This window comes from Dipodomys spectabilis, unplaced genomic scaffold (genome assembly GCF_019054845.1).
Source record: "Dipodomys spectabilis isolate Male_0828 unplaced genomic scaffold, ASM1905484v1 ptg000422l, whole genome shotgun sequence".
NCBI classification, from domain to species: Eukaryota; Metazoa; Chordata; class Mammalia; order Rodentia; family Heteromyidae; genus Dipodomys; species Dipodomys spectabilis.
The window spans coordinates 8,204,106-8,218,326 of NW_024871099.1; the positions used below are offsets into that span (position 1 = coordinate 8,204,106).

At 53.0% G+C, this 14,221-nt stretch overlaps 1 protein-coding gene across 1 annotated transcript; it reads right to left on the reverse strand.

The window, feature by feature from the left end:
• Positions 1 to 3,734: 3,734 nt before the first annotated feature.
• Positions 3,735 to 8,206, reverse strand: Lypd5 (LY6/PLAUR domain containing 5). Its single transcript, XM_042667794.1, has 5 exons — positions 8,149 to 8,206; positions 6,416 to 6,544; positions 5,405 to 5,581; positions 5,006 to 5,152; positions 3,735 to 4,881 (listed from the first exon to the last, which is right to left on the reverse strand). The coding sequence occupies exons 1-5, from the start codon at positions 8,204 to 8,206 to the stop codon at positions 4,631 to 4,633; spliced, it is 762 nt and encodes a 253-aa protein (XP_042523728.1). The 3' UTR covers positions 3,735 to 4,630.
• Positions 8,207 to 14,221: the final 6,015 nt, after the last annotated feature.

A 14,221-nucleotide genomic window follows, 5' to 3' on the forward strand; every position in this document is an offset into this window, starting at 1 on the left:
GTGACACACTCCGGGAGAGGCAGTCCTGGCAACACCCAGAGACACCAAACCACACGCAGACACGCCCAGTGACAGAAACACAGCCCGTGTGGGGAGGGGGTGTCCCGACCCGTCATCCCCACATGGGGACACGCCCTGGCGCGCCCACACCACACGTGGGTCACCCCAGAGAAAGTGCTGCCCCAGGCACTGTGGGCCGCTGCCTCCCCTCCTCCCCCTCCTCTTCCTCCTCCCCTTCCTCCTCCTCCTCCTCCTCCGTGCCCAGCCCTGAGGCCTGCGGGTTTTGTCTCCATCTCTGTCTCCACTTCTTTCCCTCCTCTCTCTCTCTCTCTCTGTTTTTTCTCTCTCTCCCCACCCCTCGTCTCTGCCTCTGAGCCTCTGTGTCTCTTTGATTGTCTCCACCTTCTCTGAGCTGTTACTAGGACTTGAACTCGGGGCCTGGGGCGCTGTCTCTTGAGCTCTTCTTGCTCAAGGCGAGCACTCTACCGCTTTGAGCGCCAGCGCCACTTCCAGTTTTCTGATGACTCATTGGAGATCAGAGTCTCATGGACTTTCCTGCCCAGGCTGGCTTCGAACTTCAGTCCTCAAATTTCAGCCTCCTGAGTAGCTAGGAGGGCGGGTATGAGCCACCGGTGTCTGGCTTATCCCTGAGCTTTTGTGCTTAAGGTGGCACTCTACCACTTGAGCCATAGCCCCACTTCCAGCTTTTTGCTGGTTCATTGGAATTAGAGTCTCAAGGATTTTCCTGCCCGGGCTGGCTTTGAACTGTGATCCTCAGATCTCAGCCTCCTGAGTAGCTGGGATTACAGCCATGAGGCCACCTGTGACTAGCTCTTACCTCTAGTCTGAAACTCTGACACTGGGGTTGGCTAGTAGGAAACCTCTCCACTGCCCACTCCCCCCAGTGCAGGGAGGGGCTGAGCTGTGACTCAGCCTTAGCCTCAACCCTGGAACATGGAGTGGAGAGAGAGAGGGGGTCTCTGTCAGAAGGGTGGGTAGTCTTGGTGCAGAAGAGAGGCCAGGAGATGGAGGTCTGAGGGAGGAGGCTGGGACTGTTCCCCCTGGGTCTGAGGGAGGAGGAACTGGGGTCTGGATTCCTGGGTGCAGGTAGCACTGGATCCTGCCATTCTGCTTCAGCCCTGGGAACAGGGAAGAAGGTTCCAAACCTTTCCCTTGGCCTAGTCCCAGGCCCTGTCTCCGGGCCTGGAAGGGACCCAGGTACCCAAGGAGGGCACAGCCGGAAAGGGCCAAGGACAAAGGGTTGTTGAACTGGGCCTGGTGGCGAAGGGAAGGAAGAAGAGGGTGTCTCTGGCGGAAAGGTCACTTGTCGCCCCGGGGCCTGGGCGCTGGGAAATCCTGAAAATCAGGGCAAAGCCAGCAACCAAGGTCTCCTGGTGGCCAAGCCTGGGAGTCGCTCGGGAGGACACTGCCACCTCGTGGCCACTGTGGAGAACTGCAGGCTCTCTGCTTCCCTGGGCTCTCCCCATGGGAACAAGCTCTGGGTGGTGCCAGACCCCTGATCTGAGAACTGGGGACAGAGCAATGAACAGAGGGAACATCTCTTGTCTATGTGTCCTGTCACTTCCAGACCAAGGGACACAGACCGTGTGCTTTTGTCAACCTGAAGATCTCGTTTTCAGTCTGTTTCGAAGTCACTATCTCAGCCTTTATGTCTCCTGGTCTTCATTTCCCACTGTGGGCCTCATTCCCTTCTCCTTTTCCTCTCTCTTTTTTTTTAAAATTTATTTTCATCTTTATTTTCTTATCAGTCGTGGGGCCTGAACTCAGGGCCTGGGCGCCGTCCCTGAGCTTTTGCACTCTACCCCTTTGAGCCACAGCTCCACTTCCAGTTTTCTGGTGGTTTATTGGAGATAAGAGTCTCACGGATTTTCTCTGCCTGGGCTAGCTTTGAACCATGATCCTTAGATCTCATTCTCCTGAGTAGCTAGGATTACAGGTGTGAGTCACTCAAAGGCTGACCAGCTATGAGAATTTTGAGAAAAAATATGTACTCAAATCTTTTTCAGATAGTATACTTTGGGGGAGGAGAAGGAGGAGGAGGAGGAGGAGGAGGAGGAGGAGGAGGAGGAGGAGGAGGAAGAAGAAGAAGAAGAAGAAGAAGAAGAAGAAGAAGAAGAAGAAGAAGAAGAAGAAGAAGAAGAAGAAGAAGAAGAAGAAGAAGAAGAAGAAGAAGAAGCTGCAGCAGCAGCTGCTGCTATTATACTCCTGCAATCTTTTGTAGGCTTCAGGTTTTCCACAATCAGATGTACTCAGGTATGTGAATCAATCATGGAAATGTTGCTCTGTAAATTGCAGTCTGTCATTTTGCTTCGATTTGCCTCTGAGTCTTTCTCAGTTAATCTGTGCAGATCTCTTTTCTCCTACTCGCTCTCCTCTTCCTCCTCCCTCTCCTTCCCTGTCTCCCCCCTCCCCCCTCCTTTCCCCTTCCCCACTGCAGGAGGCCTGGCTCTGTTTTGAGACCTGTCCTTGGTGCTGACCGAGGCTTCCACTCTGTTGGTCTAGGGAGGGCCTGAGGATCCTGTGGATGGACAGCGTCTGGTGTTGGGTACAGGCAGTGGGTTGTGGTCACTGCTGAGGAAAGATGGCACCTGTGTGCCCAAGGGGGGGTGGAACCTCTGTGAGCTCAGTGGGTATCTGGCCTGTCAATTTCCATATACACACACATACTCTGTGTGTGTGCACGTGTGTGTGTATGCTAGTATGTGGGTTTGAACTTGGGGCCTGGGTGCTGATCCTGAGCTTTTTCCTTCAAGGCTGACACTCTACCATTTGAAGCACACCTCCACTCCCAGTTTTTTTTGGTCAGTTTTGGGGCTTGAACTTTGGGCCTGGGCGCTGTCCCTCAGCTCTTCAGCTCACGGCTAACACTACCACTTGAGCCACAGCACGACTTCTGTGGTTTTGAGTGGTTTAGAGTGGTTTATTGGAGATAAGTGTCTCATGAACTTTCCTACCTGGGCTGGCTTTAAACCACGAATCTCAGATCTCAGTCTTCTGAGTAGCTAGGATGACAGGCGTGAGCCACCGGTGCCTGGTGGCACCAAGAAAACTTTAAAAAATCTCTTTGATTGAAAACACTGAACGTGTGTGTGAAAAACGGCGACAGTCATAAGTAAACATCACCAAGTTCTCAGACCAAGTAACTGTGTGTGAATCCCCAGAACCCCCTTCCCGCTTCCAGCCATCAGTTCTCAAGGATCATTTCTATCGAGATGACCCATGCCTCTTCCCACAGACCAAGCCTCCATGCCTCTTCTCTCAGACTAGATTCATCTCCTTTTCCTCCCTCCCTCCCTCCCTTCTTCATACTTTAGTTGTAAAGAGGGGGATCATTGTGACACTTCCACACACATACACATGTATTCCCCATCTCCTCTTTTTTTTTTTTTGGGTCCGGTCGTGGGGCCTGAACTCTGGGCCTGGGCGCTGTCCCTCAGCTCTTCAGCTCAAGGTTAATGGTCTACCACTTGAGCCACAGCGCCACTTCCGGCTTTTTTCTTTTTGCTTATGTGGTGCTGAGGAATTGAACCCAGGGCCTCAGGCATGCAAGGCAAGCGCTCTACCACTGAGCCACCTTCCCAGCCTCTACATTATTTTTTTGTGGTACTAGGACTTGAACTTAGATCTTTCCACCAGCCAGGTGGGCGTTCTACCATTTGAGCCATGTCACCAGTCCTTTTTGCTTTAGTTTATTTTTCATACTTTTTTTTTTTTTCAAACAGGGACCAGCATCAGACCTCAGTCTTCCTACTTCCACCCACCAGGTAATTGTGCCAACCCAACCGGGCTTATTCTTTGAGTTAGGGTCTCATTATCTCTCTCTCTCTCTCTTTCTTTCTTTCCTTCTTTCTTTCTTTGCTGGCTTTGGCCCATTGTCCACCTATGTTTCTGCCTTCTGAATAGCTGGGATTATAGGTGTGCACCTCCTCACCTGGCCCCACATTTCTGTCATTTTTGTACAAAAAACCTTTCATACTTTGCTCAAATGGATTAGTGTAACGTGTTCTCGTGGGTGCCTGTTATTATCCTCAACCCTCTGTGCTGAGATTTGTCTGTGCTGTTGCATGTTGCTGTGGATGGCTCATTTTTGGTCTCTGTATACTATTCCATCAGGTGCGTGGGCCACAATCACTTTGAGTGTTTGATTGCTTATGGGGATAGATATAGGGTTGTTTCTACTTGATGACTGTTATGGACGGTCCTGCTAGGGACCCTGTATAGTCCATGTGTTTTGGGGGAATGGTGAGTTAGTACCGGTAGCGTGTGGAATTGTTGGCTCTTAGGATGGGTGCAGGCTCTGCTGCAGGCTGATACTGAAACTGAGGTGTTCACTGTGGCTGTTGTGGTTTGGATAAGAAAGAAGCGTCCCCACCCTGAAGCTCTTTTCTCTTGCTCCCCAGCTGGGGAGCTGGGGAGGGGGGGCAGGGCGTGGCCCTTTCTCCCTCTCCCCGGCTTAAGCAGGGGACAGTGGGGAAGGAGGGGGAGGGGTGGGGGTCATGGCCACTCCTGGACCATCCCCCCTCCCCAGTGAGCAGATGATCGCAGCGAGGAGAAAGGGGGTGCGGGGGACTCTGCCCCCAGCACCCTGGTGTGTGTGTGGGGGAGCCGTCTAAACCATGAGCCGCAGGGGTCCCGCCATGGCGAGGGCCAGCAGGGGGGCGGCGAGGAGCAGGGCCAGGCCGTGGGGCGCCCGCGGCGGGGCGGCGGAGTGGAAGGGCTGGGCCACGGAGCCCGCGTTGCACAGACGCCCCTGGCAGCAGGAGCCCTGGAGGTCGATGGACGTCCAGGGGCTGGTGGTGCCCATGGTGGTGCAGGCGGGCCGGTGGCACGTCCGGATGTACACGGGCACCGAGAAGTTGCCTGCAGTGGGCAGGGGCGGGAGGGGTCGGGCCAGGACCAGGGCCCGCCCCCCCCCCCCCGCCCGCAGGTGGTGCTCCGCCCTCCGCCTGCCCTGCCCGCCCCGTCCACCCTTCCAGTCCCTCACCGATGTTCATCCGGCCGCTGCCCTGGAAGCAGGCGCTCTGGTCCTGGTGACACTGGACTCGTCGGGACTTTTCGGGGGAGCAGTCCTCGGGGTTCACCCCCACGCAGGCGTAGCACTCGGAGCCGCTGAGCCGGGGCGGGTCCGGCGCTGGCCAGAGGGCAGAGGCCGCGTCAGGCCCTGGAGGCGCGCACTGAACGCCCGGGCCCGGCCCGGAGGTGCTGGCGAGGCTCCGCCCACCGCGAGACCACGCCCACACGACGTGAGGCACGCTCCGCCCACAACAGGCCCCGCCCGTCACTCGCGCCCCGCGGGCCCATTCACCTATCACTAGGCCCCGCCTCTGCCGCCCCGCCCCGCCCCTCCTGCCCCGCCGGCCACGCCCCCGCCGGCCACGCCCACCGTGGCTCAGGTTGGGGAGGCTGTCGTGGGTCCTAAGGTCCACGTTGCAGAAGTCGGTGGCGCAGCCGCGAACCACCGCGTAGTCCGGCGGCAGCGCGTTCTGGTTGGTCTGCATGGCGCCTGTGGTGGGGCCCGTCCAGCAGCCTTTCCTCACCATGGTCACCGTCGCCCGGTACCCTGCGGTAAGAAGGGAGGAGTGGAGGGGAGGAGGAGGAGGAGGTGGGAGGAAGGGGAGGACAGGCAGAGGGGAGGGAAGAGAGGACGAGGGGAGGAGGGGCGGAGGAGAGAGGAGGGGTGGAGAGGAAGAGGGGAGGGGGAGAGGAGAGGAAGGGGAGGATGGGAGGAGAAGAGGAGGAGGGAAGGGGGAGGAGAGGAAGAGAGGAGGAGGAGAGAAAGAGGGCAGGAAGAGAAGAGGGGAGGAGGGGGAGCCTCTGTTGTCACCTCTCTTTTCTCCTCCCCTCTGCTGTCACCCACCTCTTCTCCCTCCCTCCTCCTCCAGCCCTCAGCTCCAGGCCTGTCTCCCTCCCATCGGCTTTTCTGTCTTTCATCCTCTTCCTCTTTCCCTCTCTCCTCTTTCCTTTCTCTTCCCCCTTCCCTCTCTCCTCCCTTATCCCTTCTGTCCTCTTGTAGCAAATGCTCCTCCCATTCTCTCTATCCTTCCCTACCGTTCCTCTCATCCCCAATTTCTTTTCTTTTTTGTCAGGCATGGGTCTTGAACTCTGGGCCTGGGCGCTATCCCTCAGCTCTTCAGCTCAAGGCGAGCGCTCTACCACTTGAGCCACAGCGCCACTTCCAGTTTCCTGGTGGTTCATTTGAGGTAAGAGTCTCACAGACTTTCCTTGCTTGGGCTGGCTTGGAACCATGATCCTCAGATCTCAGCCTCCTGAGTAGCTAGGATGACAGGCGTGAGCCATCAGTGCCCAGCTCCTCCCCAATTTCTCAGCCCTGGCTCTCTCCTCCCCTTCCCTCTCCTCCCCTCCCCTCCCTCTTCTCACTCTCCCAACTCCTCACCAGTGTCCAGCGACAGCAGCACCTCGGAGCAGCCCTGGGCACAGGACACGTTGGGAAGACGCTTGGCGCTGAGGTCGAAGGGCCCAAAGTAGGTGTGCTCAAAGCTGTAGCATTGCAAAGCTTTGGACCCTAGGAAGGAGAAGGGCTGGGTCAGGGGAGCAGGGGAGAGCCTGGCCGAGGACTTCAGGGTACCACGTGACTGGATCCTGTGCCCAGGGCCTGTGACTGTGGCCCATCCCAGCTGAGCCAGGGGCTGTGTCATGGTGGGGCTGCTTGTCCAGTTTTTCCCTCCTGACTGTTCCCAAACTCCTCCTCGTCCAGGTGATTTAGATAAAGAAGTGACTCACGAGTGAGCTTCCCACCCCTCCCCAGCTCCACGGAGTAGGCACACCTGTGGGAGACAGACATCCCACCACAGCCTGCACACACAGCCGGGCTGGCCACACATGCGCACCACGCTTGAACACAGGGCCAAGCACATCCCACGTGGAAGGACACAACTGAGCCTTGTGAACCCACATGGCTGTGCTGTGGACACCCAGGTGTGTGGCTGCCACTGCGATTTGACATGGGTGACAGCAGTGACACACAGAGGGATCTGAAACACAGGAAACCCAGAGAAACGATACACATGAATCACTCGTGAACCACATGCATCACAGTTTAGCGAGAACACATCATTGTTACAAAATCACCAAAATCCAAGCCATGACAGTTCAGTTTCAAATCATAGAGGACAGCCAGGCATGGGTGGCTCATGCCTGTCATCCTCGCTACTCAGGAGGCTGAGATGTGAAGATTGAGGTTCAAAGCCAGTCTGGGTAGGAAAGTCCATGAGACTAATTTCCAATGAACCACTGAAAAACCAGAAGTAGAGGTCATGCTCAAGTGGTAGAGCACCAACATTGAGAGAAAGAAAAAAACCAACAACTATGGGACAGTGCCCAGGCCCTGAGTTCGAGCCCCAGTACTGGTATACACACACACACACACACACACACACACACACACACACACACACACACACACCATGAAAACACACACAGACTTAAATACAGGTCTCCATCTCATGAAACATAGACCGGTGGAACTATGCACCCATTCATTTAGAGTTTCAAGATGAACAGACCCTCAAATTCACTTTTGAAAGGGCCCTGATATAGAAACATGGCCCAGGGGCCCACAGAGCCCAAGCCGGCCACAGGTGAGCGCATGCGCACAGTTCTCACTCAGGAGCAGCCACCTTGCCATGGCTCCAGGGCCCTGAGGCCTCTTCCACTGAGACCATGGGGGTTGGGGGGAGCTGGGAGGAAGGCAAACACTGCCAGCTTGGAAAATGGCCCCCGATGGCTCCCAGAAATATCTTCAGGCAAGAGGAAGGAGAAGGCAGTGGCCAGAAAGAGTGACTGATGATAGAAGAACGGAGCAGGGGAAGAGAAAGGAGGACTGTCTCCACAACCTCCTCCCTCAGACCCAGAACTCCAGGCTCCAGATTTCCTCCCTCAGACCCAGGGGTCCAGGCCCCAGACCTCCTCCCTCAGATCCAGAATATCAGGCCCCAGACTTCCTCCCTCAGACCTAGAACTCCAGGTCCCAGACCTCCTCCCTCAGACCCAGAATTCCAGACCCCAGCCTCCTCCCTCAGACCCAGGGGTCCAGACACCAGCCTCCTCCCTCAGACCCAGGGGTCTAGGCCCCTCATCCTCTTCCTGTCAGACTAGAAGGTCAGGTACCTGGCAGGCAGAAGACAGTTCCTAAAAGGAAGAGCAGGATGTGTCCGGGGAGCCCCATGGCGATGAGTAGCACTGAGCTGCAACTCCCTCTCTGTCGGCAGCCCCTGAAGCTCTGGCTTGCTGTCTGGCTGGTTCTCCCTGAAGATCCCTAGGCATCCGGATTCCTCCGCCCCGCCCTGGCCCAGGTGGGTTGGTCCCCTCCTAGGTAATTGGGATGGGGCCCCGTGAGTTTTGGGCCTGGAAGGAGGAGGGTGTGGGGGCCTGCCCTCCCGGGGTGCAGACCTGTAACCCTTCATCTTGGTGACATTGTGTTTCCTGGCCCCTGCCCTTCGCCCCCCCCCTTTCTGTTCTGGTGTCAGGTGGGCTTGTCTGTGTGTCTTCACCTTCTTCACCCCAACATACAGCACCCACATTAACACACACACACACAGCTCCCAATCTTGGGGCCATATCTCTAGACTGAGCCATCCATCAACCCCCTCCCATCCCCACAGCCTTCCAGGACCAAGGACTCCTCACTCTGCAACTCATCTATAGCCTCAGAGACCCCGCCTGTGTCCTCTGGGGGACATCCTAGAATGTCCCCAATGAATGGATGAACAAATGAGCCATGGGTAAATGGATAAATGGATGGGTGGTGGATGGATACACGAATGAATGGGTAGATGGATGAATGAATGGGTAGATGAATAGATGAATGGATGGGTAGATGGGTGGGTGAATGAATGCCTGAATAGATAGATGAATGAATAAGTTAACAGAGAGAGAGAGAAGGATGGATGCTGGTGGCTCACACCTGTAATCTTAACTACTCAGGAAGCTGAGATCTGAGGATCATGGTTCAAAGCCAGCCTTGGCAGAATAGTCCATGAGACTATCTCCAATAAACTACTCAGAAAAATCCAGAAGTGGTGCTGTGGCTCAAGTGGTAAGAGCGCTAGCCTTGAGCACAGAGAGGCTTAGGGACAGTGGCTAGGCCCTAAGTTCAATCTCAGGACCAGCAAGAAAAGAGAGAAAGAGGGGGGGGGGGGAGTACACGTGATTGGATTTGTACAAACCAAGAGGGGAAGGGGGTCCTATGGTAGACAGGGGATGCCCACACATCTTGTGAAAGTTCCTAAGTATTTATTAAGTAAACAAACTATTGCTTGCTGTATCTGTGCATAGACTTAACACTGATAAGGATTTGATAAAGTAAAGGCCCGGTGGTTGCTGTCTGAGGCAGAGGAGGATGGCTGACAGCTACAGTGGGGCTTCTAGGCACTCCCAGCCCTTCACGGGTGCTTGAGACAGAGCCAAGGGTGGTAGGGTGCACAGCGCTGCCTCTTCTGGTTCTACTCTGACAAGGTTGAGATGGCGGCTTGGGATGAGGTTGAGATGGCGGCTTGGGATGAGGTTGGAGCCATCCTTGCTTATACAAAAGATCTTTCATTCATTTATTTATCAATGTATTTTGTTGGTTGTTGTGGGGCTTGAACTCTGGGCCTGGGCGCTGTCCCTCAGCTCTTCAGCTCAAGGCGAGCGCTCTACCATTTGAGCCACAGCGCCACTTCTGGTTTTCTGGTGGTTCATAGGAGATAAGAGTCTCGTGCCCTTTCCTGCCAGGGCTGGCTTTGATCGGTGATACTCAGATCTCAGCCTCTTTTTTTTCTTTTTTGCTGGTCATGGGGTCTGAACTCTGGGCCTGGGCACTGTCCCTCAGCTCTTCAGCTCAAGGCTGGCGCTCTACCATTTGAGCCACAGCACCACTTCCAGCCTTTTCTGCTTATGTGGTGCTGAGGAATTGAACCCAGGGCCTCATGCATGCAAGGCAAGCACTCTACCACTGAGCTACCTGTCCAGCCCAGATCTCAGCCTCTTGAGTAGCTAGGATGACTGCTGTGAGCCACAAGCACCCAGCTCACACACAAAGAAAATCTTTAAAACATTTTATAGACTGCTTACGTGTAGGCAAGCAGTCATATGTGAAATTATTATTATCATTATTTTGTGGTAGTAGGGATGGAATGCCGGGAACCCTCTGCTCTACCACCGAGCCACCCCACCCCACCCCTGTGTGCAATAGAATAAACAAAACATTGTGTCGTACACATGGGATGCAAAGAGAATGGAAGCAAATGTGGAGGAGAGGTAGGAGACAGGACAGGCAGCTAGAGGAATCGCCCTAACCCTCCCTGACACACGCAGGTAGATCGGGGAGGCTCAGACTCTTGAGCTGGGTCATCTGCTGCTTGGAGTCAGACTCACTCTCCTATTACCGGGCAGGAAGAGCCCTGAGCACGTGCCGAGATCTGGGGGTCATGACCCACACACCTGGGCAGGATGTAGTCATCATATCAGCCGAACTAAGGGTCCTCTGAAGTGGAATGTGTTTTGCACAGTTTTCTCCTTGATTGCAGGCCTCTTGGCCTCCAATTTCTTAGAGGACTGCTAGGGTTTGAACATGTCTCCCTCTCCCCCCAAGTTCTTAATTTGGAAACATGACTCCCCCCCCCCCCCCCATCAATATGTGGCTGGTCTTTAGAGGTGACACCTTGGGAGGGTAATTAGGATGAGATGAGGTCCTCAGGATGGGGCCGGCAGCATGGAATTAGTGGCTTTAGGAGAAGAAAGCTGAGCTAGAGTACTTGCTTTGTCTCACCCCTGATGAACTCCACCATCTTTTTTTTTGATCAGTTGTGGGGCTTGAACTCTGGGCCTGGGCGCTGTCCCTGGTCCCTGAGCTTTTCAGCTCAAGGCTAGTGCTCTATCATTTGAGCCACAGTGCCACTTCTGGTTTTCTGGTGGTTCACTGGAGATAAGAGTCTCACAGACTTTCCTGCCCTGGCTGGCTTCGAACTGCCATCCTCAGATCGCAGCTTCCTGAGTAGCTAGGATGACAGGTGTGAGCCGCCGATGCCTGGCTACCCTCTGTCATCTTAAGGCGCCGCCGGAAGCTAGGCACAGTGGCGCATGCCTGTGATCCCAGCACTTGGGAGGCTGAGGCAGAATGAACACAGAAAAGATACAGCAAAGTCGGTGCCAGTGGCTCACACCAGTAATCTTCACTAATTGGGAGGCTGAGATTGGTGGGATCGTGGTTTGAGGCCAGCCTGAGCTTACATGTGAGTGCCATTCCCCTCTCCTGCCATCTTAGCAGGAAGCCTAAAATATAGGTGTATCACAGTCTAGGCATGCACTAGGAAGTGAGAACCTATCTCAAAATTAACCAGTCAAAGGAAGGCTAGTTGTCAACACCAGTGTCTCACACCTAGCTACTCAGGAGGCTGAGTTCTGAGGACTGAAGTTTGAAGGCAGAAAAGTCCATGAGACTTTTTTTCCCCCCAGTGGTGGGGCTTGAACTCAGGGCCTGGGCACTGTCTCTGAATCTCTCTGTGCTCAAGGTTAATGCTCTACCACTTGAACCATAGTACCACTTCGGGTTTTTTGTTTTTGTTGGTTGTGGGGCTTGAACCCTGGGCCTGGGCACTGTCCCTGAGTTCTTCAGCTCAAGGCTAGCGCTCTACCACTTGAGCCACAGCACCACTTCTAGTTTTGTGGTGGTTCATTGGAGATAAAGAGTCTCATGGACTTTCTTGCCTTGGCTGACTTTACCATGATCCTCAGATCTCAGCCTCCTGAGTAGCTAGGATGACAGGCATGAGCCACTGGCACCCGGATACATTTATTCTTTATAAATGATCTATATAATGACTATAGATTCAGTCACCATCACAGAACACAGACCCATACAACCCTCATTTGAGAAAACTTGACTTTGTCCTTTCTTTCTCCACCCCTTGGAAATGGAGAGACTTATCTGCAGTCCTCTAGCTAGCTTTCTTTTCAACTTTTCTCCAAGACTGGGGAGCCAAGTCTTTGGTGATAGAATCGCCAGACATGGTGGGAGGTAACAGCTTAACTTGGATAAGCAAGCAGGAACTGACACAGTGGCCTTATCAGAGAGATAAACTTTGGCCTCTCAGGATATGTTTTGTGGGCCACCCTTTCCTATTACCCACCCCCCGCCCCATACTTTCCACTAGTGAAAGACCCTCCTAATGGTGGTTACCAGGGAGTTGAGTTTAGTCTCCCTGTCTTATGACAATAATCCTGAATAGAATCTACCTTACTTGCTTAACCTCGTCTGGTGCAATGGTTCTTAGACAAGAGGCATCCTCACCCTCTGTTCTATCATCTGGCCCAAATCTCTGCCCCTCCCATCAGCTCTCACTTCCTGGAATAATCCCAGAACATGTTATGATCCAAATTACTCTTCCTGCTTCCATAGTTTCAGCTCAGGGCCTCTGAAGAATGGAGGTTCAGTTGTCATCTTTTCTTTCTTTCTTTCTCTCTTTCTTTTTTTTTATTGTGAAAATACTGTACAGAGGGGTTATAATTACATGGGCAAGATAATGAGTACATTTTTTTTTTTGCCAGTCGTGGGGCCTGAACTCTGAGCCTGGGCACTGTCCCTCAGCTCTTCAGCTCAAGGCTAGTGCTCTACCTCGTGAGCCACAGCACCACTTCCAGCTTTCTTTTTTCTTTTCTTTTCTTTTTTTTTTGGGTCCGGTCTTGGGGCCTGAACTCTGGGCCTGGGCGCTGTCCCTCAGCTCTTCAGCTCAAGGCTAGCACTCTACCACTTGAGCCACAGCGGCACTTCCGGCTTTTTTCTTTTTGCTTATATGGTGCCGAGGAATAGGACCCAGGGCCTCAGGCATGCAACGCAAGCGCTCTACCACTGAGCCAACTTCCCAGCCCAATGAGTACATTTCTTATCAAGCATTGTAGCCTCCTCCTTTGTTTCCCCTTCCCATCCCTTCCCATCCTCCCCCCCCCCTCTTTCTTTCTTTCTTTTCTTTTTTTTTTTGGTCTGGTTGTGGGGCCTGAACTCTGAGCCTGAGTGCTGTCCCTCAGCTCTTCAGCTCAAGGCTAGCGCTCTACCACTTGAGCCACAGCGCCACTTCCGGCTTTTTTTCTTTTTTCTTATTGGTGCTGAGGAATTAAACCCAGGACCTCAGGCATGCAAGGCAAGCGCTCTACCACTGAGCCACCTTCCCAGCCCCTCTTTCTTTCTTTCCTTCCTTCCTTCCATTCCTCTTCTTCCTGCTCCTCCTTCTCATTCTTCCTTCCTCTTCTTCTTCTTCCTCCACATTGGGGGTTGAACTCAGGGCCTCATGCTTGCTAGGCATGCACTCTGTCATCTGAATCACACCTCCAGCCCCTGTTTTTCCTACTTGATAGATGTCTAATAGGGTTAGTACTTTATTTTATTATTTTAGCATCTTAACACACGTAGGTCACAAAGCCATTAGATCTTAATAACCGTTTTTCTTTTCAGTACTAAGAATTAAACCTATAGCCTTGTGCATGCTAGGCAAGCACTGTACCATGTGAGCCACACCTCCAGCCCTAGAAGTTTATTTTTACACTGATAAAGTTTCTAAAGCAAGAACAAACAACCATGATAATATTATAACAAACTGATGATTGCATAATACTCCTTAATTTCTGCCCACTCAAATTCCATGGGCATTATTCATGGTCATTGGTGTTAGTTAACCTGTAATGAAAAGAGGTGTAGATGATTTAGATTTGGAATGCAGCAAACCCAGTCTGACACTGTAAACTACTGTCTGAAAGGGTGAACCAAAATATGAAATACCAAAAGCAGCCAATGGGAAGACACTAACAGAGATATTTGTGTATCTACCAATACTAAGGTTTGAATTTAGGGTTTGGGTGCTGTCCCTCAGCATTTTTGCTCAAGACTAATACTCTACCACTAAGTCACAGCTCCACTTCCAGCTTTTTTGGTAGTTTACTGGAGATAAGCATCTCATAGATTTTCCTGCCAGGGCTGGAAACCTTGAATCTTCCAACCTTGATCCTCAGATCTCAGCTTCCTGAGTAGCTAGAAGCACAATTGTGATCCACCAGTGTCCAGCACACCTGAAAAAAAAAAAAAGAAAAGAAATGAGGATGGGCTGGGAAGGTGGCTCAGTGGTAGAGTGCTTGCCTTACATACATGAGACCCTGTGTTCGATTCCTCAGCACCACATAAACAGAAAAAGCCGGGAATGGTCCTATGGCT